The 24,866-nt window shown below is 34.8% G+C and overlaps 1 protein-coding gene across 3 annotated transcripts; it reads left to right on the forward strand.

The window, feature by feature from the left end:
• Window positions 1-17: 17 nt before the first annotated feature.
• Window positions 18-24,383, forward strand: GUF1 (GTP binding elongation factor GUF1). Of its 3 annotated transcripts, none has more exons than XM_049630450.1 (17): window positions 18-401; window positions 1,850-1,961; window positions 2,303-2,451; window positions 2,709-2,789; window positions 3,658-3,735; window positions 4,781-4,864; window positions 6,710-6,774; window positions 7,772-7,975; window positions 9,796-9,935; window positions 11,437-11,560; window positions 11,913-12,045; window positions 12,885-13,028; window positions 13,927-14,060; window positions 17,292-17,393; window positions 18,843-18,962; window positions 20,556-20,592; window positions 21,851-24,383. In XM_049630450.1, the coding sequence occupies exons 1-17, from the start codon at window positions 237-239 to the stop codon at window positions 21,986-21,988; spliced, it is 2,010 nt and encodes a 669-aa protein (XP_049486407.1). In that variant the 5' UTR covers window positions 18-236; the 3' UTR covers window positions 21,989-24,383. The 3 variants fall into 3 exon arrangements, with proteins under 3 accessions (XP_049486407.1, XP_049486405.1, XP_049486406.1); XM_049630449.1 differs by having other exon boundaries at window positions 304-543; XM_049630448.1 differs by lacking the exon at window positions 3,658-3,735 and having other exon boundaries at window positions 41-401.
• Window positions 24,384-24,866: the final 483 nt, after the last annotated feature.

Below are 24,866 nucleotides of genomic sequence, written 5' to 3' on the forward strand. Positions count from 1 at the left end.
GTCACGACGTCGGGCGACGTGCAGGCGCCGAACAGCGGCGCTGCGTCCCCTGTGTCGCACCGGAGTCAGTAGTTGGGCGGAGTTATCCTCGGCAGCTTTTCTTCTCCGCCGGTGTGAAACGGTTTAGGTCTTTTTCGCCGGATCTTAGCCGGGGGCGTCTTGTAGGAAATCGCGCTACCGGCGATGGCGCAGAACTGTCTCGAGGTGCAGACCTGACGCCTCCGTCGCGCGAAGGGATGTGGACTCTTGTGGGTCGGGGCTGGTCGCACGGCCGCGCGCTGGCAGTGTGGGCCGCAGGGACCGCACAGCGGGGGCGCCTGGAGCCTCTTCCCACGCCGACCCGTGGGGCCCCTGCCGAGTTCAGGGCTTGGGACAGGCTCTACACCTCGGCTGAGCGCAAGGTGACCGCCGTTCGGCTCTAATTAACTCTGTTTTAAAACTTGGGAGGGCGCTCCTGGCGGATTTGGACTCGTGAAGGGCTTCCTAAACTACCTGTGGACGCAGGTTGCGATTCTTTAAAGGCGGCAAAGCTGAGAGCTCAAGGTGCGCTCTGGGTTCTGAATCCTCCACCACTCCCCAATGTGACCTTGGACAAGTCACGTTCTGACTTTCCTAGTTTGTAATGTGGGTAACTATTGTTTATTTTATGTGACCCCAAACAAACTTGTTTTCTGAGCCTTTGTTCTTGTGGTGGAGAAGGCACTGGTTGATAACTATGAAGAGATACAGTGTAGGCAGAGTAGAGTAACTGGATGCAAGTTATGAGTAATTGGAAAAAATAAGACTTAAATGTGATTAATTGCCCTTTTCTAAAATGCCTGGGGAATGTAAAATGAATTTATGTTGCAATTTCAAGTTCTTAAAAGTGGTATGGTCCTGTATATCTTTTTAATTGAATGCCAGTTGAAAGATGAGGGGGAGGAGGAATCCACTGGGCAAAAAAATTAGGGTTAGTTTTTTCTTAGAATTTCTTTCACATATAAGTTGCACCTTCATTGTCTGCTTTGTATTAGAACATTTATAAAGGTCACGACTATTGTGGATTTCACTGTAATTTTCCTATTTTTAATGCTGGTTATGAAATACAGATTTGATTGGAAAAATAAAATATTTAGGGTACAAAAAACCAGACATACTCTACTCGTATACCCACTTTTAGCAGGTTGCAGTGAGGCTTCCTAAAGCATTAAAGATGATGTATGCAACTAAAACTCAGGAGTCACGTTCTAAAATGTTTTTAAATTTTAAGTGATAAGAGTTTTTATTGTTTGTTTTTTGAGAGTTTTTTGCGGATGTTAAAACTTTTTTCTCTGTCCAAGTAAGTTGTCAAACAACAACAACAAAAATATAAAACTTTTGAAGATAATATTAGGAGCACAGGTTTTTAACTAGATATGATTGCTGGTTAAATGTATTATGGGGGCAAAGAATTTCCTTTTTTTTTCTCCTTAAAACATTTCTGTAGCTTTTGTTTGTATGTTTTTGTTTTTGGCCTCAAGAGGTTTTGTTAGACAAGGTGCTTGCTCTAAGCTTTTTCAGGAGCTCTAGGTGTCTTGGGTTCTTCATTCATGAAAATCATTTTCTCAGTGGTGGGAATATTTATAAGGGACTCTTAATTAGCTAAGTTATCACCTTAACAGTGAAACTCATGTATTTGATGAGTGCTATTTTAATCAATTGTTTGTAATAAGAGTTTAGCTGTATATCTCTTTATTGTCAGAGGAATAATATAAATGTTATAAATGAAATTGTTCAAAGAAGACAAAAGGAACATTTTTGAATTAGTATGTTTGTTTCCTATCATGCAAAATGTATACTCATAAATGTTTCATTTCTCTCTTCTTTCTAGGAAAAAATTGACATGTCTAGATTCTCTGTTGAAAATATTAGAAATTTCAGTATCATTGCACATGTGGATCATGGCAAAAGTACTTTAGCTGACAGGCTCCTGGAACTAACAGGTATTTTCATTTTATAAATGGCCATGAGTGATTAATCATTATTTTTACCATGCTTTTTGAAGTTTTATTTTAATTTAATTTTTATTAAAAAAAAAACTTTTAGTGTTTATTTATTTGTTTTGAAAGAAAGAAAGAGCTTGAGCAGGGGAGGGGCAGAGAGAGGGAGAGAGAGAATCCCAAGTGGGGATTCACAAACTGTGAGATCATGACCTGAGCTGAAATGAAGAGTGGGATATTTAACTGACTAAGCCACCCAGGTGCCCCAATTGGTTTAATTTTGCATCCAGTATTGTGTCTTTTTAAAAGCTCTTAGAAGTATCAATAACTATTTCTATTTATAGGCACAATTGATAAAACAAAAAATAATAAGCAGGTTCTTGACAAATTGCAAGTGGAGCGAGAAAGAGGAATCACTGTTAAAGCACAGACGGCATCTCTTTTCTATAATTGGGAAGGAGAGCAGTACCTTTTAAATCTCATTGATACACCGGTAAGTTGAGAAATAACTTTGTTTTTATTACTAAAGTCAGCCTTGTATTAAGAGTGCAAACAAATCCTTGTTCAATTTTTGAACTGAACATTAAATAAACACTTATTTCCTCAGTGTTCTTATGTTTGAGTAACTTGTTTCACAAGCATCCACTAAAAAAAGAAACCTATTAACTTTCTATCAAGAGGAGTCAGTAGGTTTGGCATAAAAAATAATTATGGCTAACTTCAGAAGTATCAATAATTTTTGTTCCTCAGGGCCATGTGGATTTTAGTTATGAAGTATCCAGGTCCCTCTCTGCATGCCAGGGTGTTTTACTTGTGGTTGATGCAAACGAGGTAGGTACTTTTAATCTTATGTGGTGTGACGTGCTCCTTGGTTGTTCAAGAGATTTTCCTTAAAATATATTTTGGAAGTAGAATTTTTATGCTTGAAAATAGGATTTATTGTATTAGTTAACCAAAATCATATGCTTTGGTCCTGTTAATTTGAAGTTTTATTGCACTAAAGCAGTCTGGAATGGACTAGTCCGTATTTTAAACATTTTATGCTGATCAGAACTGTTAAGAGATTTATCCTTCCAAAAACTCAGTTTATAGTAGTTCTTAATTTGGGGTTTTAATACTAATTTTTAGCAAACCTTGAAAATGAATTTATTTTAGAAGTCATTTTGGATAATTTTAAGGTAATAATTTGGGAAATGTTAGGTTTAAAGAAACATGCCAATAACATTACTAAGTTCTTTTGTGGTATAAAGATAAACAAAAACATATTGAGTGATGATGTAAGAGTTGTGATATACTATTTAAAGTAAGCTTTTGATGTATTTCAGCTTCTCATAAACTTTTCATTCTAAACCCGAAGGTATTTGTTGTGTTAGACCTTTCTTGATCTTTTCAGGGAAGGTCAAGGCCTACCTTATATGTATAGTACTAGGTTTTATAAACTGAACTGCATGAATGTGTTCTTTGGTAAGCTTTTAGGGTTCATGTTTCACGTTTTTGTCCCTAGTCCTAACAGTGTCCTCCAATAAACGTTTCCTGAAATGAAAGGAATTTTCACAAGGAATCATCCAGATGCATGGAAGTATAGATACCATAGTTTATACCTCTGCTTTTGGGGAAATGTGTGGGATGGTATTATATTACAAGTTTTATGATAGTTGGTAGGTGGTCATATCAGTATCTTGTGTCTTGATATTTCTAGGGTATTCAAGCCCAAACTGTAGCAAACTTCTTTCTTGCCTTTGAAGCACAGCTATCGGTAATTCCAGTTATAAACAAGGTAATTCCAATGAGACAACAATGCTGTTTACTATTTTACCTTCTAAAAGTAAATTTAGTGTTTGATTATTTGGTATACTATTTTTATATGAGGGATCTTGAACTCTATATTAAATATATTGGTAGGATTTACTTCTTTGAATTTGCACACAATAGAATTGCAACTCAAATTCCTGTATCCTTACATGTAGTTTAGAAGACAGTCTCCCTGAATTACATGGAGGGATTGAGGGCTATTTCTGCAGGAAAGGAATACAGGCAGGGCAGCCAAAATATGTCTGTTACACTAAAGCATAGATAGGAAGGGTGCCTGGGTGGCTCAGTCAGTTAAGTTTCCCACTTCCACTCAGGTCATGATCTCATGGTTTGTGAGTTTGAGCCCTCTGTCGGGCTCTGTGCTGACAGCTCAGAGCCTAGAGCCTACTTTGGATTCTGTGTTTACCCCTCTTTTTGACTCTCCTTGACTCATGCTGTCTCTGTCAAAAATAAATATAACAAAAATAAAGCATGGATAGGAAAAGAAAAGGCACTTATAATCTTCGGGGAAATAATGTAATACATGAAACATAACAAGTGCTAAACTGAGCACTGTTGTTAAACTTTAACTTTTATGTTTTAAAACTAATAAAGAATCTTAATTTAAAAATCTACATTGCATTTAGTTGAATTTTTTGATATTGGAGTTAAATTTAAAAGAGGCAAAGTTGCCTTACAGGTAAGACAGTTTGTTGTCATAAGTTATATCTAACTTATAAAGTCAGTTTACAGTTTGGTTGACAAATTGTTACTGAACACTTCTCCTGCCTTGAGTTGCCAGCTGCCTAAATTTTTTGCACGCTCTGCTATCTGCCCTTGGTTTTTCAATGGCTATACTTGTTAAAATTGTATTGCCTGTATCTAGGTTATTTTAACCTTTTTGAAAAGAAAAATAGAGGGATCAATTAGCTTATAAGTATGCTTTTAACTATTTCCAAATACTATTAATATGTAATACATTTTATTTTTACTGCATTAAGTAAGGCATAATGATTTTTTTTTTTTTAAAGATTGATCTGAAGAATGCTGATCCTGAAAGGGTTGAAAAACAAATTGAAAAAGTGTTTGATATTCCAAGTGATGAATGTATTAAGGTAAGATACCCCCCCCCTTTTTTTTTGTGAAGACATAGTTATACTTTTAAAAATCTCAGGTATTGGCCTAGTGAAATTTCATAGTATTTGAGAGTCCATCATTATATAAAGTTTTCATAGTTTTACAAAGTTCTTCATATTTCATTTGATCCTCCCAGAAATCCTTGTTACATGGTTATGACAGATAGGAATTTTCTTGTGATACAGTTGTAAGAATGTTTTTTTAATGTTTATTTTTTGGGGGGGAGGGGCAGAGAGAGAGAGAGGGAGACAGAATCTGAAGCAGGCTTCAGGCTCTGAGCTGACAGCACAGTGCCCAGTGTGGGGCTCTAACTCACAAGCTGTGAGATCATCACCTGAGCCAAAGTCAGATGCTTAACCGACTGAGCCACCCAGGCGTCCCACTTGAGATACAGTTGAAAGAACTAAGGCTCAAAGATTTTATCCCATTCTTAAGAGTAAGATCTAGAGAGCTAATGTGCCAGGACTAAAATGTAGGCCTTCTGCAATTGATTGCAGTAGTATTTCTTGTTAGCCATTTTGTCCCTATGGAAATACTTCCTTTGACGAGCAGGTTCAAACCAATTTTAAGACATTTGTATGTGTTACAAGTCGGGGAGAGGCAGAGAGAGACAGAGAATCTCAAGCAGGCTTCATGCTCTGTGGAGCCCAACTTGGGGCTCTGTCTCCCCAACAGCGAGATCATGACCTGAACTGAAACCAGAAGTTGTATGCTTAACTGACTGAGCCACCCAGGTGCCCCAAGTTGATACTAGTTTCAATTTGAATTTTCATTTTCAAATGATGATTTAAGTGTTGAATAGCCACAACCAAACTGTGCTGTGCTAGTGCTTGTGTAGTAACTATGTTAGTGCAACAATGTAATGTTTAGCTTCCACTTTCAGTCTTGTTTGATTTTTGAAAAGGCATATTTCAGGTGATAACTGTTTTTTATCTATTTAACCTTAACAGTGGTTGATTACATACAACATTGTAATAACTGAAAAGCAGTATTTTTTTTTTTCCTTAGAGACAGATACACATACACAGAATTTAATGCTTTTTATTATAAAGAGGGACCTCATAAAGCAGTCCTGGAATTATGGTTTCATAACTTGGGTTATGTTTTATTAAAGTGTAATTATTCTGATTTTAATGCATCTTTACAAAATTTATTCAGGTACTTATTTGGTAGGTGTCAGCTAGGAGCACAGCAGTGAGCAGAATAGACAAGACCCCTGTCTCAGTTCATCAGAGAGGCCTCCCTAAGTTACTCTGCATCATAGCATCTCTCTGAGAAAAATGTCTCATTGTATTTACATTCTCCTTGGGGAGACAGTCATTTAATAAGTAAAGAAAGAAGTAAGCATAGTAAATAATTGAATAAGACAGGTGTTGTCATGGATATTCGTTTAACAAATTGTGGTGTTTTAGGTGGAATGCCATACTTATCATCCACATATATTGTTTATTCTCTTCACGTGACAATCTTGAGATTTAGGAAAAATATAAATAATCACTTATTAGATGAGGAACTTGCAGCTCAAAGAAATACGTATTGGTCAAAGTCATGCATTCCATACAGTCATAACTACTCAGATTTTTTAAAACTCTTAGACCACTGTTCTTTCAATACCATAATAGAATGCTTTTGTAATTTAATTAAAGAACTATAGAGTCACCCAACTGTAATGGAAGGACGCTTGACGTATAGTATAAGTTTTGTGCTTCCTTTTACTACTTTCTTTAAATTGATAACTGTTAGAATTCTTTCTTTTTTCTGATCATAAAACTCAGTCACCAGGTAGAAAAATAGTCTTTAAATGCTTATTTTTTTAAATTTAGATTTCTGCTAAACTTGGAACAAATGTTGAAAGAGTTCTTCAGGCAGTCATTGAAAGAATACCTCCGTAAGTATTTTGCTATTTTTCTATAGTTTGTCTTTAATGGTATAAAGACTGTCGGTCTGATGTGTTCTTTTAAATTTTTTTTTTTTAACGTTTATTTATTTTTGAGACAGAGACAGAGCATGAACGGGGGAGGGGCAGAGAGAGGGAGACACAGAATCTGAAACAGGCTCCAGGCTCTGAGTGGTCAGCACAGAGGCCGACGCAGGGCTCGATCTCCGGACCGCGAGATCATGACCTGAGCCGAAGTCGGACGCTTAACCGACTGAGCCAACCAGGTGCCCCCTGATGTGTTATTTTAGATTAGCCCATTCTTGTGGTTGGAGAGGATAAGTTATTTATTTATTTATTGTTTATTTAATTTTATTACCATTTTTTTAATGTTTACTTATTTTTGAGACAGCACAAACGGGAGGAACAGAGAGAGAGGGAGACACAGAATCCAAAGCAGGCCCCAGGCTCTGAGCTTTCAGCACAGAGCCCGACCTGCGGCTCGAACTCCTGAGCTGTGAGATCTTGATCTGCGCCAAAGTTGGACGCTTAACCTACTAAACCACCTAGGTGCCCCTATTTTTTAGAAATATTTATTTATTTTGAGAGAGAGGGTGCATGCCAGCTGGGGAAGGGCAGAAAAAGAAGGATAGAGAATCCCAAGCATGTTTCATGCTGTGAGCCTGACTCAGGGCTCAATCCCATGAGCCCCACTAACTGTGATATCATGACCTGAGCTGAACTCAAGGGTCAGGCACTTAACCAACTGAGCTCACCAGGCATCCCCTCATAAATCATTTTAAAACAGTCATTTATTTAAAACTTAAGGTTGAATTAAAACTGATTTAAAAATAGGCATTGTAATTTATGGGAAGATGTTTTTATCTTGACAGTTATCAGCCTTTCTCAGGTATAAGAGTAAATTAAGCATAATATTTGAGTTGAAAATAGACATTTTATTAAGATTTTAAATTTGTTATGTGTGTGTGTTTTTCCTTATTTTTAATAGTCCCAAAGTACATCGCAAAAACCCCCTGAGAGCTTTGGTATTTGACTCCACCTTTGACCAGTATAGGGGCGTGATAGCCAATGTAGCGTTATTTGATGGAGTGGTTTCCAAAGGAGATAAAATTGTATCTGCACATACTAAAAAGATACATGAAGTTAATGAAGTAGGAGTTCTGAATCCTAATGAGCAGCCAGCACATAAACTGTAAGTAATCTACAATAGTAATTAAAATACATTTGTATGTGTTTCTATCTCTGCCTTTCTTAGATTGATATCCTTAGTCCCAATTTCATAACTCAGACAAAACAAAAAACAAAAAACTTACCATTAAATGCAATTAAATATTAAATGCTTTTGCAATTTCATGTGTGAAGGACAGTATAAATTTGATGTATTTTTATTCCTTTTGACTAGTTGTGACAAATTTTATGATCCTAGTGCACATTGGGTCCTATATTGATATATTTGATGAGACAGTGAAAGAGATGGTTCTGTCACCCATATATATCCACATTATACTGGGTATTAGTTTTGATACTTAATTTTTTATAATTAGATTTTTCAACATAAAAGTAGTGAAGAAAATTTGGTAATTCTTTAGTATGGAATTCATGGTAAAACTTTGATTGGGATCCATGGCATGTGGGGATTAGCGAAAAACTGAATTCTGAGTTCACTTACAAATATTTGCCTGCCTACTCCATCAGTATTCTGGGTACTGATGGGATAAATCACCTGGTACATACTTGGAGCATTCTAAGGTCTTTGTTTCCTCATCTGTAAAAATTAAGGTAGTAAATCAAGTGGGTATATAGTCACACTTGATCGTTTAATCTTGTATGTCTAAAACTAGCACTATTTTGCTCGTTACATTTTTTAATTGAGTCATAAAATCTATTTTATCTTTATTCTTTTTAAGTTTCTTTTTTTTTTAATGTTTATTTATTTTTGAGATAGAGAGAGACAGAGCATGAGTGGAGGAGGGGTAGAGAGAGAGAGGGAGACACGGAATCCAAAGCAGGCTCCAGGCTCCGAGCTGTCAGCACAGAGCCCGACGCAGGGCTTGAACTCACGAGCTGTGAGATCATGACCTGAGCTGAAGTTGGATGCTTAACCTACTGAGCCACCCAGGCGCCCCTTAAGTTTCTTTTTAATGTTTATTTTTGAGAGAGAGAGCAAGACAGGACATGAGCGGGGGAAGGGCAGAGAGTGAGGGAGACAGAATTGGGAGCAGGCTTCAGGTTCTGAGTTGTCAGACTCAGACGCAGAACTCGAACCCCCGAGCCATGAGATAATGACCTGAGCCAAAGTCGGACACTCAGCTGACTGAGCCACCCAGAACCCCCCTAGTCATAAAATCTATTTTAATTTTACTCAAATTGAGGTCTCAGTTACATCATATAGATCATAACATTGACTATTACTGTATCTTCACTAAAGATGTTGGTACTTTATCCTAAATGTAAATTAGTTTGTTATCATGTAGGAAATTTGCTTAAAAAAAAAAAAAAGAACTAGAACTAAGGTAAAAACTCTGAAATTTTGGGATCTGCTCTTTTCCTATAAGAGGAACCTCAAATTGACGTCAGATTTGTTTAAGAGTTCACATTTTTCTGCTTGGTTAAAAATCTATTTTTTTTTTTTTTTTAAGTACATTTGTGACACAATTCACTAATAAAATAGTGTTTTACACTATAGGAAACATTTGGTGTTTTTGCACTTAGTTTTACTGTGTTTACATTATATTTTAGAAGCTGTTGTTTAATTTGCAAAGGTGGGCAGAGTCATGAAGAAGACCATAGACTTGTTGTGTTGCAGAGGTCCTTGATAATGGATTGTAAAGCATGGTATGTTCTTTTGCTGGCAATCCTTAGCATTGAGAATTGTGATATGTAATACTTACTTTGAATTAGACAAGGTTTTGTTTGGAAAGTGTAATAATTTCCTGGAAAGGTAGAGCTAATTATGAGTTTGCATTTGAAACACTAAAGCAGTCAATATTTCCATATAATAATTTTATTTAGATATGCAGGACAGGTGGGCTATCTGATTGCTGGGATGAAAGATGTCACTGAAGCACAAATAGGAGATACATTGTATTTACATAAACAACAAGTGGAGCCCTTGCCTGGGTTTAAATCAGCGAAACCAATGGTATTTGCAGGTGAGGAGCTCACAAATTCAAAGGATGAGGGCCAATTTGTTGTGTAAACTGAAATAAAAATTACTAGAAATACTCATTTTAAGTAACAGCTAAACTAGAATTCTCTGCTTCTTTTAGATTTTTTGTGTGCTATTCATGTGTATTAGTTAATTTCATATGTGTAGTGAAACTTTATGTAGGAAATCATTTCCTAAACTTTTAGAACTTAGAAAATACAAGCGCTTAAGAAATAAGCTATCTGATGTATTAAAGAGCATAGTAATATGAATCTCCTTCTTGTTTTCCTAGAGAGTAAGTCATTACATTTGGAATATTTCTCTCTTTTTTTTTTTTAAGTGTATTTATTTACTTTTTGCTGGTGGCAGTGGGAGAGAGAGAGAACATGAGTAGAGGAGGGTCAGAGAGTGAGGGAGAGTGAGGCTTTGCCTGCCAGTGCTGAGTCTGACACGGGGCTTGGACTCGCAAACTGGGAGATCATGACCTGAGCCAAAATCAACAGTGGGATGCTTAACTAACTGAACCATCCATGAGCCCCTGGAATATTTTTCTAATTAGGATGTTTTTATCACTAATTGTCAGTGGACATTTACTGAGTGCCTTCCTGTTAGTTGGACTTTCTTTAATACTGTACAGTGCTGAGGGTGCTTGGGTGGCTCAGTTGGTTGAGCATCTGACTCTTGATGTCCACTCACGTCCTGATTTCGTTGTTTATGAGATCAAGCCCCTTATCAGGCTTCATGCTGAGTGTAGAGCCTGCTTGGGATTCTGTCTCCTTCTCTGTCTGCCCCTTCCCCACCTCAGAATAAATAAACTTAAAAAAAATACATTGTACAGTGCTAGTGTAGATAGTGGATAGTGGGGATAGTGTTACCCCTCCTGTGTATAACTTCACAACCTTTTACTACTGTGTGGTGTTACAGACGTTTGAAAAAGAAACACCTGATTGAACGTCATTAAGTTACTCTATGCTGGGTATCTAGCGTTTGGTTTTCTCCATTTAGGATCTTGCACTGGGAAGTAGGAAGTTTGTTTATGCCCACTTTTAGGCAAAGTCAATCATATCTTTGGTTTTAATAGATTATCTGCCCTGAAGAATTAAGGATTTGGTATAGTTTTTATTTTTACTTGTTTTTTTATCTACTAATGGAGTTTCATTTGTAGCTGTGGAATGTCTTTAACTTTTGTTTCTTGAAATATATTTTTCTTACAATAGGTTTAATTTTCATGGTTCTTCTTTATTTTAATTATATTTGTGCAAACACATAAAAACATCACTGGGAGTGTGAATCCAGTTGTAAATTCATAAGGCTTTGAAACTTAAAGATACTTAAAGCCAATGTAACTTAATATTCAGTTTTTTTAGCATGCCAGTTCTTGTGGTCAGTGAAATATAGGGAAGTAATTTAAAAGGTAAATGATTAATTTTGATCTTGGAAGCATTGTATATTTAGCTTTTAGGCATATTTTCACATGTGATAATTAGAAATCATTGTGTCCTCAGGAATGTACCCTATAGACCAATCTGAATATAATAATCTGAAGAGTGCTATAGAAAAACTGACTATAAATGATTCCAGTGTGACGGTTCATCGAGATAGTAGCCTTGCCTTAGGTGCTGGCTGGAGGTAAGATTCTATTACACCGTAGTGTCAGATTTTTATTGAAAAATGAAGTTTAAGTGGTTTATTGCTCCTGTACATTTGATTACTGAGGATAAGTTCTTGTTAGTGTAAAGCTAACTAAAACAACCATCTGCCTATTTCACCCTGTATTCATGTCCTGTGGGTAAGTTTTATAGCAATTTTAAATAGAATCCCAATGGAAATTTTGAGTCCTATTTAATAACAGCATTTAATTATGATGTGAATTGCTTGAATGACTTTTGATTCTACCCTTCCTCCACAAAGTAAGACTATGTTCATCAAAGGAACTAGACCCCTGAGACAGATATTTAGAGCTTGGCTTTTTCTCCCCCAGGTTGGGATTTCTTGGACTTTTGCACATGGAAGTTTTCAACCAGCGACTAGAACAAGAATATAATGCTTCTGTAATTTTGACAACCCCTACTGTTCCATATAAAGCTGTTCTTTCATCAGCAAAATTGATAAAGGTACTGTTGTGAACCAGCATACATGGGAAAACTAAATACGTGTGTGTGTGTGTGTGTGTGTGTGTGTGTGTGTGTGTGTGTATGCGGAATGCAAGAGAAACTTTTTAGTACACCATTAGCTGAGTAGCTATTATGTGAGCTATTTCTTGATTAGTAGACATTAAAAATTGACTTACCTTATGACTAATGATAAAGAAGCCGCTTAACTAATCCATGCAGTATTTTTCTTAACCTGATAAAAATCTGTATATTGTCAATATTAGCCTGTTACTGAGAGTAAAAAGTAGAATTAGTAATTTAAATACTGTTCAAAATCTAGCACAAAAATGAAGAATATAATTTTGGTCATAAGTAGTTTATCTTATGAAAAGTGAAGCATTTATTGCTATCTGGCTGTAGGAAATTTTAGATTTCAGGTTAATGATAGAGACAATACTGTATTCCATCTAAGTGGTAATATATTCATTCTAAACAAATTTTAACATTGGCATCTGTAAATATCTTCCAACAAAATTAACTTAGGAAGCTAATGCCTTATAATGGGCAGATTAAAATGTACTTTTACATCATACTATTTCTAAGTGGTACATGAGATGTATTTAGTAAATGTCGATGAACACAATATATTACTTATGAAAAATTGTTACTAAGTGGTTATAATTCGATAGTTTTAAAATATAAAGCATGTTAAGGTAATAGTCTAACCTTGAGGAATTATTTTGTTTTTATTCAACAAGTGCAATAACAAAATAAATGCTAACATATACTGTAAAAATTGAAAATTTTAAAATGTAATTATTAAGATCTTGCTTAGCTATTGGTGGTTTTCTTATTTTTAGGAATACAGAGAAAAGGAAATTACAATCATCAATCCTGCACAATTCCCTGAAAAATCAAAAGTAACAGAATATTTGGAGCCAGTTGTTTTGGGTACCATTATCACACCAGATGAATATACTGGGAAAATAATGATGCTTTGCCAGGTATAAATGTAATACAATTTAATATAAAAGTAAATTTAGTCCTCCCTAACTGGTTCCTGCTCAGGTTTTGAAAGATTTCCTTCTGCAGAGCACATTGAATTTATAAGAAATTTTCACAAAGGTCTTATCTACATGTGTATATATAAAGAGAGAGGTGTATAGATATCTATACTTTTAAAATCAGTTTGATTTTAAGTAAGAGAAAATAGAATTGCAATTTTGATCATCTGTCTTAATTTACTGAGTTGATAGTTTAGCAAAGGAAACAAACTTGATGCTTATTTATACTGACTAGCTAAAAGAATAATTTAGCCTTTTTATACTTGAAATTGAGGATAGTTTGAAGGATAACTATAATATTTGAGACTTCTGACTCAAGTTTTTGCCACATTGTAATAAATGACTTAATCCACAAATCACAGTCCTCAAAACAAACCTATTGAAATACTCTGACCTGTATTGGAAAGAATTCTAAAATGATTACTAGTGGACTTGCACTTTAATTCTGTATTCACAAACTAGAAAACTTTGGTCAGTCACTTAATTTCTTTGGGCCTAAGTTTTTTTATTTGTAAACCAAGAAATTAGAACTTTTACTTTATCTATAATTACATTTGGCTTATTTTTGCATACTATGTAATTTTAAAAAGACAAAATTCTTAGATAAAGACAAAGGATTAAAAGCTTTAGTAATAAATATGTTATATACAAAATAGTCCTCTGTATTATAAGTATTGTTTTCAGAATTCTAGTAGACCATTGAAGAAATAGTCCTTCATTTTGCCACTCTTTATTAGGATTTGTAAGGAAATTTTTAAATTAGTAATCAACCTCTTTCTATATTCATTTTAAACCATTTAAATAGGTTATCATTAAACACATTTTTTTTCTTTTTTAGGCTCGAAGAGCAGTTCAGAAGAATATGATATTTATTGATCAAAATAGAGTTATGCTTAAATATCTTTTCCCTTTGAATGAAATTGTGGTGGATTTTTATGATTCTTTGAAGTCCCTGTCTTCTGGATATGCTAGGTAAAAATTTAATGAGAAATTGAGATACCTGGACAATTTGTTTGAAATATTGACCAGCATGAGTATTCTAATACTCTATTTATTTAATAATCTCTGCTCTCTTGAGGATAGTTGAGAAACCAGTCTAAGGATAGAAAGTCTTGGAGCAACCTTGTAAGTGTTAGGGAGTACTCATAATTTGCTTATGGAAGAATGAGTTCCTTTGATTCATCAAGCTATTACCCTGCTTTTAGGAAAAAAAAATATTGTATTATCCCCTTGATAAAAAGAGTGTACTCCCCCAGTCCCTTAGAATTATATGTAATTTCAAGAAGCTACTATGATGGAGTGCCCGGGTGGCTCAGTTAAGCGTCCAACTTTGGCTCAGGTCATGAGGTTCGTAAATTTGAGCCCCGTGTCGGGCTCTTTGCTGACAGCTCAGAGCCTGGAGCCTGCTTCAGATTCTGTGTTTCATTCTCTCTGCCCCTCCCCTGCTCATACTCAGTTTCTCTCTCTCAAAAATAAATAAAACATTAAAAAAAAAGCCACTGTGATCTCAGTGGCACATTTAATATGTATTTGTAGTTATGTAATCCTAAGAGCACCTCTATACATTTGGAAAACAGAAGTACATATTTAGTCTGTAAAAAATGGTCGGTGTGCCCTTGTATCTGTGAACACTTTAATAACTTGTTCTTCCCTGGAATAAGTGACCCACATTATGAAAACCATGGTCTCATCCCCAGGAGTACATGGAGGAACAGCCCTCTAGAAGTGAAGGAAGATTTAATACTAAGTAACAACTCAATGCATAGCATTTTGGGAATAGGTTTATATTGGGGTAAATAACTCTAGATGCCCTGAGTATCCTGAAATCTTAAATTACTGGAATATAAATATATTTTTATAAATATATATACATTTAATTTGTATATATTTAAGTTTAATTATTTAAATTATAAATTATTTAAATATAAAATAAATTAATATATTTAACTTAATTATAAATATATAAATTACTGGAATATAAATATATTGGAATACAAAGAAAATATAGAATATGCTGGGGGAGTAGAAGGGAAAATGAATATTCACCTCTGTAAAAAACACATTCAAAGAAAAATTACAGTACTCAAAGAACATGCTACAGTGACCTGGAAATTTAGCTTTATGAAAGGAGCTTTTTAATGAAAAAGTCATTATAACCCTTGATACAAAGGAGTATTCTTTGTGTGCGTTTGTATTGAGAAATTATTTTTTCTGCTTTGTCACCCAATATTTTTCTTCTTTGTCTTCTTTCAGACAAGAACTTAAATAAGTGGCAATGGGATTTAAACTAAAATGAATTGAGGCAGCATGTTATTAAACAATTACCGTAATTAAAAGATCACTAAGCTAAGTGGTTATAAATAACATTTTAAACAAAAGCCTGTCAATTGTAGTTTGCATTTGGATACCACTGTGTGAATTAAGTGATCTTAAAATCTTTTAGTTTAGAAACTTAAATTTCAGATTAAATGAGAGAACATGTTTAATTTTGAACTATGTAAAAATAAAATAATGCCAGCTTCCAGAATTGAGGTAATTCTTATGTTCAAAATGTATCTTTTTTATATGCAGTCAATTCCTTACTTAAAAAAAAATCCATCATAGCCTAGGTTATCGGCTTCTCATGGATTGAGATTAGGAACAATTTCTCTTAAACCAAGTGGCAAGAATCTTCTGCAGCTGGGTCAGAAGAGGAAATTCCTTTCTTATATAAAGACTATATTGAAGCTGCTTCTGACACTTACTTTGATAGACCTGTTTGCCCTCAAACCCCAAGTAGCCTTTTGGAATTCTAAATGTGTTTCCTTCATTCCAGTGGTACGCTTGAATGAATATTTTGAATAGAGGTTAGGTTTCCATTGGGCTGGCTTAGAAATACATTTGTATAATGGCTTCTTTTGAAAAAATGAGTGAAGAAATTGTAAATTTTTGGAGCACAGAACATTTTTAAAGTTGTAAACGGGTGATATCTAGGGACTGTGTCTAGGTCTTCTTATCTCTGTTTGTGTTCTGCATAGTCCTTATGATGGAATATAATAAATGCTTAATAATGTTTGTTGAAGAAAAAGGATTTAGCAAAACTTGATAATAACCTGGTTTTAGAGTATGAGTATCAACTTGTCACCTTCCTGCTAAAAGCTTTAGAAACCAAACATTTGCAACTCTAGGCATGAGTTCGTTTTCCAGTTAAGACAGTTTAAGACTATCCACGTTCTTATCCATAACTGAAAAGACATGCAAGCATAATTAAAGTTTTCTTTCTCATTAGACCTCAGTTTTGTAAGTTAACTCTGTTTTAATTGGCGTGATAACCTTTGACCATATTGTTTAATAGTAAACAGCTGATGCTAACCAAGTGCTTCTATGTGCTAAGCTAGGCTCTGTTCTAAATAGCTTGGGGGCGCCTGGGTGGCTTGGTCGGTTAAGCATCCAACTTCGGCTCAGGTCATGATCTCACGGTCTGTGGGTTCGAGCCCCGTGTCGGGCTGTGTGCTGACAGCTCGGAGCCTGGAGCCTGCTTCAGATTCTGTGTCTCCCTCTCTCTCTGCTCCTCCCCTGTTTATGCTCTGTCTCTGTCTCAAAAATAAATAAATGTTAAAAAAAAAAAAAAAATTTAAATAGCTTGGTTTTTTTTGTTTTTTTTGTTTTTTTTGTTTTTTTTGTATTAGGTACTATTCAAATGCTTTATATGTATTAATTCATTTCATCCCTAAAAAAGCAGATTCAAACTGAATAGCAATATATGAAGTCCGAAAGTCTTATTTATGACGACTCTTTATCAAAGCCATAACATTTATTTTACTGGCAACAGAAAACTAAACAGAAACCCAAACTTAGTGAAATTCTGAGAATTAATATATTCTATTGTCTACAGCCAGCAAGCAGCTGTTGGGAGGAAACATTGGGAAGAATGTGACATTTGCCTTCATTGTCCCATTTTCCTAGACTGGCTTACCAATTTATTTTCCTTTCCCCCATAAAGCATGTTCCCCTTGCTTTTGCCTCTCATTTCATAAATGTGAAAAGATGAGGGAGTTTGTTTCTCACTCTGGTCATTTAGATCTGTTTATGTGAAATGTATGTTTAATATTTTGATAGAAAGTTGGGTGGAGGATAGGGGAAGAAAAAAGATATTTTGCAAAGAGAAATAATCTGTTGGGAAGTATAACATTTGTCTACCACTTGGATATTTTTCCTTCATAGTTTTGATTATGAAGATGCAGGCTACCAGACTGCAGAACTTGTAAAAATGGATATTCTGCTGAACGGAAATATTGTAGAGGAGTTGGTAACTATTGTTCACAAGTAAGTTGAATAGAAATTAGCATTCGTGGAATGTGAAAGTAACCACTTTTGACATGTTTTTAAATTATTGATCATTTTTATTTGAAAATGACATTTTGAAAACTTAAGAGTAATTCATTAAATTTTCTTGTACTAGTTTCTCCTTCCATTCTTTTTCCATGCTTCTTTTTTCCAAACTATTAAATATGAAAGAAGAGAATTATAGTAAAAAAGGATAGTGTCATGGAAAGAAATGTTTTCCTTACCTTACCAAAATAGGACAAAATAAATGATTTTTAAACTTCATGATAGGTTTAAAATTGAGAACAAGTTTTTATCTTCATAAAAAATTTTTAATAATGAAAAATGAAATACCTTACGCATTGAACAAATAGATTGATAAAAATAATGGAGCACTTGTTTAATAATCATGTTATGTTAAACCATTCTAAAACTATATTGCGGAGTACTGTTAAGTGACAAAAATGCCTACTAAATAAAAAGCCAAACATATATACATTATGTTCCAAACTGTAAAATAACAAATATAATATGTATGCAGAAAAATAGCTGGACGGATATATGTTTAACACAGAGATTCTAAAATGTTTAACATTGGTTTTCTATGGGTGAGGGGAATGGTTTTTATGTATGTTTTCCAGATTTTCTGTAATAGGTCATGTTATTTTTGCAATCAGAGAAGTCCTATCATTCAGAGAGAAGCGATGTTTATGACAGATGAGTTCCATTTGAACCTCCTGAAGAAATCACCTTTATTGGGCACCTGGGTGGCTCAGTCTCTCTCTTTTTTATTTTTATTTATTTTTTTTTTTTTGAGAGAGAGAGTGCAAGCAGGGGAGGGACAGAGAGAGGGAGACAGAGAATTCGAAGCAGGCTCCAAGCTCTGAGCTGTCAGGCCAGAGCCCAATGTGGGGCTCAAACTTGTGAAGCGCAAGATCATGACCTGAGCCAAAGTTGGAAGCTCAACCGACTGAGACACCCAGGTGCCCCAAGGTCAGTCTCTTAACTCTTGATCACATCAGCTCAGGTTGTGAGTTCAAGCCCCGTATTGGTCTCCACACTGGGCATGGAGTCTACTTAAAACAAGAAATGGATTAATCCAAAAAAAAAAGAAAGAAATCACCTTCATGTTTATTATACATATAGGCTAGAAAGCTACTTTGTTATTATTTTTAGTTTTGAGAGAGCGAGCATGAGCTGGGGAGGGGCAGAGAGCTTGCACAAGCAGGGGAGGGACAGAGAGAGAGAGGGAGACAAAGAATCTGAAGCAGGATCCACACTGTCCGCGCAAAACCCGATGCAGGGCTCAGGGCTTGAACCCGTGAACCACGAGATCATGACTTGAGCTGACACTGGACCCTTAAGCTACTGAGCCACCCAGGCACCCCTAGAAAGCTACTTTAAATGTTTGTATTTAGGATGTGTAAATAGTTGCATTTTCTCTCTCAGAGACAAAGCACACTCTGTTGGCAAAGCCATATGTGAACGTCTGAAGGATTCTCTTCCTAGGCAACTGTTTGAGATAGCAATTCAAGCTGCTGTTGGAAGTAAAATCATTGCAAGAGAAACGTGAGTTGAAATTCATTTTTGTTCCCTGTTTTAGAAATGATAAATGGTTAGAAATGATATGACTTAAGAATGAAATAATACTGAAAAATGTAACTTCTCATTGGCCTAAGCTTTATTCCTACTCGGGGAAATACTAAACTGGTTTTTAATTCCATTTAATTAAGTGATGACTGTTATAATGATTTACTTAATTTTAACATTTTAAGCTATATTATGTATAATTATTAACATAATGGACATTGGTTTGAGGAATTGCTTTATTTCCATTCATTTTACTGAATGACTACTGAATTTCCTGAGTTAGGAATAGTGTATAAGCTACTAGCAACTGAAACTTTTGAAGAAGTTTTGAAAAAAAAGAATTGTTGGAGATATTCTTCCAAAAGACAAAATTAAATTATGATTTTTACTTAAAGCACTTAATATTACTTCCTCAGAGTTAGCAGAATTATAAATCAGAAAGATGAGAGAAGAATGCTAATGTATTAAGCTTTGCATTGTAGGTTGATTATGTGATTCAGTAGACATGGAAAATAGGCTAATTTATGTAGGAAACTGGTCTTTTTTATGATATGTGATCTATAATTGGGACATGGAATAAGCTGTTCTACTAGTAACAGTAAGTGCAAGAACTATCTGGTAGCATATTTCTTTCCTTGACTTCTGGGAAATCAGAAGTCTTTCCTTAGCTGGAAATTGCTATTCAGTTGTAGTTTAAACCCAAACTTGCATGTGTCAGTAGTGGTGAAGTGACAACCACCGTTTTTATATAGTCTTTGGATAAATTTTATGCCTGTATTTGTAACAAATTTTTCTTTCCTAACGCAATTTAGCTTTAGTTAATTGTTTTGAGTTTCATGAATACCCGGAGATTGGTCAGGAATTGATAACCAGGGAACATCCTGGAAAGTGCAATTTAAAATATCAAATAATTCTAACATAAGTGTGTTGAAGTAGAATACCTTAAAGGAAAAAAATAGATTTTTATATCCTACGAATATATATAAATGAGCTTTTTTCAAATTTCCTGTCTTCCACCAAATGCTGTAGAAATTTCTTAATTCTTATCCTTTTAGAAGCACTATAGAAAGATTAGTTTATAACTGCTTGAGTGGATATATTAAAATTATTTAGTTTTCCCAGAAAAGAGTTTTATAAAAATAATATATTCTTTATATTCCTAGTCACTCTTAACCCACATTTGGTAGAGTTAGTGATGTGATGATAACCATTTTTAAATTTTTTGGTAGTAGTGCTTAGTAGTAGTTTTAGGTTGAGCCAGAAATTACTTTGTATAATTCTTATAATTAAGGTCATATAATTAAGGCTTGAATTTGGCCTAATCAAGAATACACACAAGCCTTGACCTTTTTTTATTTTTAATAAAATTTATGTTGATGTTCATGCTGAATTCATTTTCTATTTTATGTCAAATACACCCAAATAGATACAAGAGCATTTGAGCTAATTTTACTTACGTATAACATGATCATTTAAATCGTTAGTAAAGGAGAGATTGTTTTTGAAAATAAAGTACTTTTAAAGAGTGTAATGAAATTATGTAATTCTTATATAAAATTTCCTCTTTTACAGTGTGAAAGCCTATAGGAAAAATGTTTTGGCAAAATGTGTACGTATCTACCTGTATTCTACTTTGAATAATAGATCTATTTTATGGGTTTAAAGTCAAAAGCAGTATAAATATATTGGTTTCCATTGTTTTTACAATAACTTTTTATTTCATCTCTAGGTTTTTGGTTTTTTTTTTTAATGTTTATTTATTTTTGAGAGAAAGAGTGTGAGCAGGGGAGGGGCAGAGAGAGAAGGAGACAAAATTTGAAGCAGGCTCCAGGCTCTGAGCTTTCAGCCCAGAGCTAAACATGGGGCTCAAACCCACCAACCATGAGATCATGACCTGAGCCGAAGTTGGACGCTTAACCGACTAAGGCACACAGGGTCCCCTAGTTTTTTTTTTTTTTTTTTTTTTTTTTTTAAATTTTTTTTTTTTTTCAACGTTTATTTTATTTTTGGGACAGAGAGAGACAGAGCATGAACGGGGGAGGGACAGAGAGAGAGGGAGACACAGAATCGGAAACAGGCTCCAGGCTCTGAGCCATCAGCCCAGAGCCTGACGCGGGGCTCGAACTCACGGACCGTGAGATCGTGACCTGGCTGAAGTCGGACGCTTAACCGACTGCGCCACCCAGGCGCCCCCCCCTAGTTTTTTTTAAATAGGTAAATCTCAGGTTGACTAACATACTCATTTTGATAACATTCTTATTCCATCTTATTTATAAAAATTTCCTTATATTAAGTACTGTGTAAGATAGTATTTTGTAACAGTTAAGATCAGGATAACATTATTGACCTAATTTCCAAGGAGAGATTTTGAAGACAATGACTGTGGGAAGAGTATGGCAGTTTGAAATCCACCTCTCTTACATTGCTTTGTTGAGGTGTCTTTTCTGTTAAAATGTTTTCTTAACTCAGTTATGAGAATTAACCAGTAAATGCCTTCTCTAAATCCTTAGCATAGGGACTGGCACATTTGTGCCTATGTGAGTTTATTGGACTATAGATAAATGATGCAAAATTTCAAGACTTGAATCAGTAAGAGGATTGATAATTCTTCTTTGACATGCATAACATAGTACTAGATTTCATTGGTGAGTTTCATCTCATCCAAAATATAAATAAAGCCTTTATCATTCTTTGAGAAGATGTTAAATTGAGATCTATGAAAGGATTAGAAAGGTAACTGCAGATGTGTATCTCATGGGTAATAATTGTAAGGTTATTGTAATTGTGTTGATGTCTGTATGTAATTGTATGATTAATTTTCTATGGAGTAATTTGTTGGACTTCAAATTTTTAAAAATATTTTTCAGTATGGTGGTGATATTACCCGAAAAATGAAACTTTTGAAGAGACAAGCAGAAGGAAAGAAAAAACTGAGGAAAGTTGGCAACATTGAAGTTCCAAGAGATGCCTTTATAAAAGTTCTAAAGACACAATCTGATAAGTAATTGCTGGAAAAAAAATATAATGAATTTTCATAAATTAAAATTTGTGTATCTTTTTTCTTAGTAGCTGTATATGTTGACAACAGAGTGAAAATTATAAAGCTTGCTTGTTGCTTTCAGGGTTTTTGGGTTTAAATAACCTATTAGCAGGGGCACCTGGGTAACTCAGTCGGTTAAGTATCCTACTCTTGATTTCGGTTCAGGTCATGATCCCATGGTTTGTGAGTTCGAGCCCCACATCGGGCTCTGTGCTAGCAACTCAAAACCTGCTTGGGATTCTCTTTCTCTCTCTTCCCCTTCCCCACTCGTTCCCCACCCCCGCCCCCTCAAAAATAAACAAAAATAACCTATTAGCTTTTCTTTGAAAAGGAAGTAGTAGATGGATAAGAGCTTGGATTCTGAAGCCATATTGTCTGGTTTCAAACTTCTGTTCCACCACTCACTGGCAAGGTAGATTGTTACTTAATCTCTGTTTACTCTTTAGTAAAATCAGGATTATACTATTATTTACCTCCATAGGTTGTTGGGAAGATCATATCAGATAGTATGCTTAGAATATTCAGAAGAGTGTATGACACAATAGTATGTACTTAGTGAATCTTAACTATTTTGTTTTCACGCATATTTTTTTTAAGTTTATTTTGAGAGAGCAAGCACACATGAGCAGGGAAGGGACAGAGAGAAAGGGAAGGAGAAAATCCTGAGCAGGATCCTTATTGTTGGGGCAGAGCTTCAGATGGGGCCCCATCTCACGAACCAAACTGAGATCATAACCTGAGCTGAAATCAAGAGTTGGACGCTTAACTGACTCAGCCCCCCAGATGCCCCATGAGTATTTTTCTTACACTGAAAGGCCCCATACTTAAGATTCTCTCTAGTTCAACCCCAAGATATTCTCAAAATCACCTTATCAATTTATTGTTAGCTGGATAAATTTAGATTTATAGGAGTTATTGAAGTCAAATAGCATACTAGCAGGACATGTGCTGTTTAGTTTTTGTTAAAATTTTTATAAATATTTGGAACTAGACAATTTATATACACATCTAAATTAAAATTAAGGGTAGGAGCTGTCTTAATTTTATAATTAAAATGCATTTGGTGCAAAATGATGGGTATTTGGTATTAGCAGCAGTATTAATAATATTAATTGCTAGATTTCATAATTGAAAATTTGAGCTTTAGTTAATTTAGTTGAAGTCACACAGGCAGTAAATGGTTGTCATGCTTTAAAATATGTCCTTTTAACTACCATGTTTACCAAGTTAATGAACAAATGAGAGGGCAGATGGTATTACAGTAAGAGAAATAATTTAGCGATTTAATTTTGTCCTCTACCTTGAATGTACTGAATGACATAAATGTCTTTTGGGGATAAGACTATTGATACATGTTATACTAAGGTTATTACATTATGAAGTAATTCTACAGAAGATAGGATTTATTAAAATTGTGTATAGAAGTTAATTACCTGTGATTTCATTCTTATATAACCTTAGATATCTTTCCTATCTCTTCTAGCTGTATTAGAACAGATGAAGTATGAAATTCTGTAACAGTATTTTGGAAAATGGCAGTATATTTGAAACTAGAAGAGCATTTACATATAATTTCTAATACAGAGTGTTCTGTTCTACCATTACTTTCAGGAGAAAGAAGTTGGTACCTGACATGAAGTATACACAATGTGTGTACTATGTAATATTTATGTTTTATTAGTAGGCATAGAATTTGGACACATTTAATTTTCTTCCTTTAAGCTCTGACTTTTTAGGAAGCAATTTTACTTAAAGTAATAAAATATATTTTTCAAATTTTTTAATATAAGCTTAAGTTCTCTCCCCTGGTCACTCTACCAAACAGATGATTTTCATGGTTTAGAGTTGTGTGCCTTCTAAGTGTATCCCTGATAGGACCTTGCTATACTAAGATTTTTGCAGATACTACAATAATGTAAATGAGTATTAGAATAGCCACCATTTATTGAGTTTAATATGTGACAGCCACTGAACTGAGCTCCATAGGCATCGCGTCATTCAGTCTACACACAGTCAAGATACAGATACTATTACCATCCTATCTTACAGGGCAAGAAGCTCAGACTCCCACATTGCCAGTGTCATTGACAGAGCTAGGATTTAAACAGTGGTTTCTTTATCCAAACCCCACCAGTTCTTAGCTACCATAGTTTATTGCCTTGTGGAAATATCTATTAGCCTTAGCAGCAGCTTGGCCTCTGAGCTAGGGAGCTAGAGTCACCAGAAATCAGTTTGCTTGAGGACCTGAACCTAAAACCAGCACCTAACATCAGGGGCAGTGATGGAAAGATCTTCTAAACTGTGTTTCAGCTATCCCATTTAAAGCACAGAAGTTAACTACTGACCATGTACTAAAACAGGTATCTTTAGCTATTTCACTATAATACTAGGACATTCTTAGTTCAGATTGTTTGTAGTAAACGGTACAATTTTATTACCAGGTGTGTGACTGGAAGATTATACTGACATAGTAGTCATTTAAAGACCATTTGTAACACTTAAGGTTATTGTAAACTGCATTACCTGTAATTAAAGGAGCATATTTTATTTTAAACGTTATATTTATTTTTGTTTAATTTTTATTGTTAATACATTTCAATCACATTTCAATTAAGGTATGCTTAATTAAGTATGTTAAATAATGTTCTTCTAGGTGCAAACAAAATATGCAGAAGGGAGCATTTTTTATTCCCCAAGGAGTGACTAAGAAATTATAGGTAGAATCATTGCCTTTTCACTTAGATCTCCCCAAATGCATGATGGCAACAAACAAAAATAAATGCAGGCTCAATACAACTATTAATGTTGGAATCTCTCAGATGTGTGTATTCAGTTTCACTTCT

Source organism: Panthera uncia, chromosome B1 (genome assembly GCF_023721935.1).
Source record: "Panthera uncia isolate 11264 chromosome B1, Puncia_PCG_1.0, whole genome shotgun sequence".
Classification (NCBI taxonomy): domain Eukaryota; kingdom Metazoa; phylum Chordata; class Mammalia; order Carnivora; family Felidae; genus Panthera; species Panthera uncia.

Bases quoted from the DNA above. Each gene is read 5' to 3' on its own strand.
- GUF1 (XM_049630450.1), top strand. From the start codon at position 237: ATGTGGACTCTTGTGGGTCGGGGCTGGTCGCACGGCCGCGCGCTGGCA. The intron at 7,976-9,795 runs GTAAGTAATCTA...AATTTTATTTAG, and splicing joins GAGCAGCCAGCACATAAACT to ATATGCAGGACAGGTGGGCT. The intron at 14,061-17,291 runs GTAAAAATTTAA...TTTCCTTCATAG, and splicing joins CTGTCTTCTGGATATGCTAG to TTTTGATTATGAAGATGCAG.